The 2,317-nt window shown below is 65.6% G+C and overlaps 1 protein-coding gene across 1 annotated transcript; it reads right to left on the bottom strand.

The window, feature by feature from the left end:
• Window positions 1-403: 403 nt before the first annotated feature.
• On the bottom strand, window positions 404-2,291 carry MNEG_16321 (pre-mRNA-splicing helicase BRR2; the record flags this gene model as incomplete). The annotated part of the gene is made up of 4 exons (XM_014035209.1): window positions 404-409; window positions 553-705; window positions 1,840-1,983; window positions 2,247-2,291. The coding sequence occupies 4 exons, from the start codon at window positions 2,289-2,291 to the stop codon at window positions 404-406; spliced, it is 348 nt and encodes a 115-aa protein (XP_013890663.1).
• Between the last annotated feature and the right edge of the window lie 26 nt (window positions 2,292-2,317).

The raw sequence follows: 2,317 nt of genomic DNA, 5'->3' as shown, positions 1-2,317 counted from the left end.
GTACTGAAGGGGGCGCGCCGACAGGTGGCGGGCGGGCGGGCGCCGCGGCCCTGGTGAACAACGCGGCAACATATACCAGGGCCGGGTGCGCAGCCGCCGCGCGTTGCACCCCGCGTCCCCGTCTGCGCGGGCGGCGCAAGGCCCTTGGAGCTTGGAAGCGGGGCCGCCCACACGCGGCGCGGCAGGGGGATGGGCTGCCTCTCGTGCGAGCAGCATGCAGGCAGCAGCATGTGCGTGGCCACTGCCACGAATACACATCGAGCTGTTGCGGCTGGGCCTCTCGGCACTTCGCAGCCGTCGGGGCAACAAGAGGCCAAGCATCCGGCACACACTCTTCAGACGCTCGCAACCGCCCCCGGCGAGCTCGTGCTTAATCCCCTCCATCCTCCCAGCCCGCCCCTGCTCAGCCCTGGCACCCCAGCCAACAAAACCCACCCCTCGCCCTCCCACCATCACAAACCCACACTTACCCACTCGCAAACACACATGCACACGTGCGCGCACGCACGCACACATACACACACACCCACGCACACCCACTCCCCCACCCACCTTGGACTGCTCCAGGTCAGCGATGGTGGCCTCCACCAGGTCAGACAGGTGGTCGCTGAGGTGGCGGTGGCTGGCCCCCGTGAGGTTGTAGTAGTTGGGGTTCTGGCTCAGGCGGCGGTAGTAGAACGTCCACGTCAGGTAGTCCACCGCGTCCTGGGGAGTGTTGAGGCGGTTTGGTTGGTTGGTTCGGTTGATTTGGTTGGTTTGGTGGGTCCAGATAGTTGGGTTGGAAGAATTTGTTTGTTGGCTGGTTGGTTGGCTTGCTGACTTGATGATTGGTAAGGTGGTGCCTGGTTGGTGCAAGTTGGGTGGGTTGGGGCTTGAGGGCGAGGGGCCACAACGAGGGGTTGTGTGATTTTGTTGGCAGGCTGGCAGGTGATGATGGTGGGTTGGGAAGGCGAGCGGGCAGTGGTGCAGGGGGTTCGGTAGAGCGTGAATCAAAGGGCTACGCGAAAGACGAGGAGTGAACGCGGGTCGGATGTTGGGAGGTGACAGGAGGGTGAAAAAAGCAAGGCTGGGGGTGGGGCAGGAGGGGGGCAGGAGGGGTCTTGGCGCTCCAAGGGGGGCGGGGACGTATAGGGTGGTCGCGCGCCAGGGGGCGGCGCAAGGGCGCGAGGGCGCGCGCGTGCTGGGAACACTTGACCGGCCAACCAGGACGTGCAGGCCGTTCCCCCAAACTAGGCGTAGGCCACACCGCGAGCAACAACGCCCGCGCCCGCCCGGCAGGCCCCGCCCGGACGCTCAAGACGCCGCACGCGCGCGCGGGCCAGTCTCAATATGTGCTGCGTGGTGCATGTGGCCACGACACCGCCACCGGTAAACGCACGCTGCCCGCTCCTAGCTCCTGTCCACATACAAACAAGCAATATGCAACCCAGCCAGCTGCAAATCAAACTGTCACTGCGGCAATCGCCTGCTCTGTTAGAATGGCGCCACGCCTTGTGACCCGTCCGCACACATCAGATCCGCGCCCCCACCCCCGGGCCCGGGGGCGTACCAAGCCCCCCGGGCCCGGGGGCGTACCAAGCCGCGCCTGCTGGTGCTCGGATGAGCCGGGGCCCTGTGAGTCCCCCGCGCATCCCCCCCTGTGACCCAAGGCGACAGGCCAGCACGTCTTCACTGCCACCCTTCACGCAAATGGACTCACTGCCTGCAAGCACGCGCGCACACACACACAAGCACACCCCAAAACGCACATACAAGCGCACACAAACTCAAAGTTGTACACAATCACGCTTGCACACGACCACACACACACACGCCCCCGTCAGTGCTCCCCCCTCCCACCTGCTTGTTTTCGATGGTGCGCGCCACCACCTCCGCCACCAGCGTGTCGTGCAGCGCCGCGTCCAGGTGGCTCTCCACGGGCAGGGGCTCCAGCAGGAACTTCTTGTAGTACTCCTTGCGGGGGGCCGCGCACATCAGGAGGACCTGGGGGGGGGGGGGCGGTGGGCATGGAGCGGTTGCGGGGGTGGGAGTCACGGGCGGTTCCTAGATGTTTCCGAGGGGGTTTACAAGAGCGGTGGGAAAGGGCTGCGGCGCGGGACTGTGCAACGGACACGAGCTTTCTGCACCCTCGCATATGCAATGTTTTGACTTTGATTATGCCGCCCTGCGGGCGGCCGTTGCGACACGCCGACGGGCGGGGGCGCGTAATCTTGCAGGCAAAGGGGTCTGCTGCTGGCCGCGCTCACCTTTCCGACGTCGTCGAGGCCGGGCCTTGAGGCGCGGCCGATCATCTGCACCAGGTCAGTCACGGGGTAGT

The sequence above is a fragment of the Monoraphidium neglectum genome, assembly GCF_000611645.1.
Source record: "Monoraphidium neglectum strain SAG 48.87 unplaced genomic scaffold scaffold06241, whole genome shotgun sequence".
In the NCBI taxonomy this organism is placed as follows: Eukaryota; Viridiplantae; Chlorophyta; class Chlorophyceae; order Sphaeropleales; family Selenastraceae; genus Monoraphidium; species Monoraphidium neglectum.
This window is presented reverse-complemented; position numbering and strand designations above follow the sequence as displayed.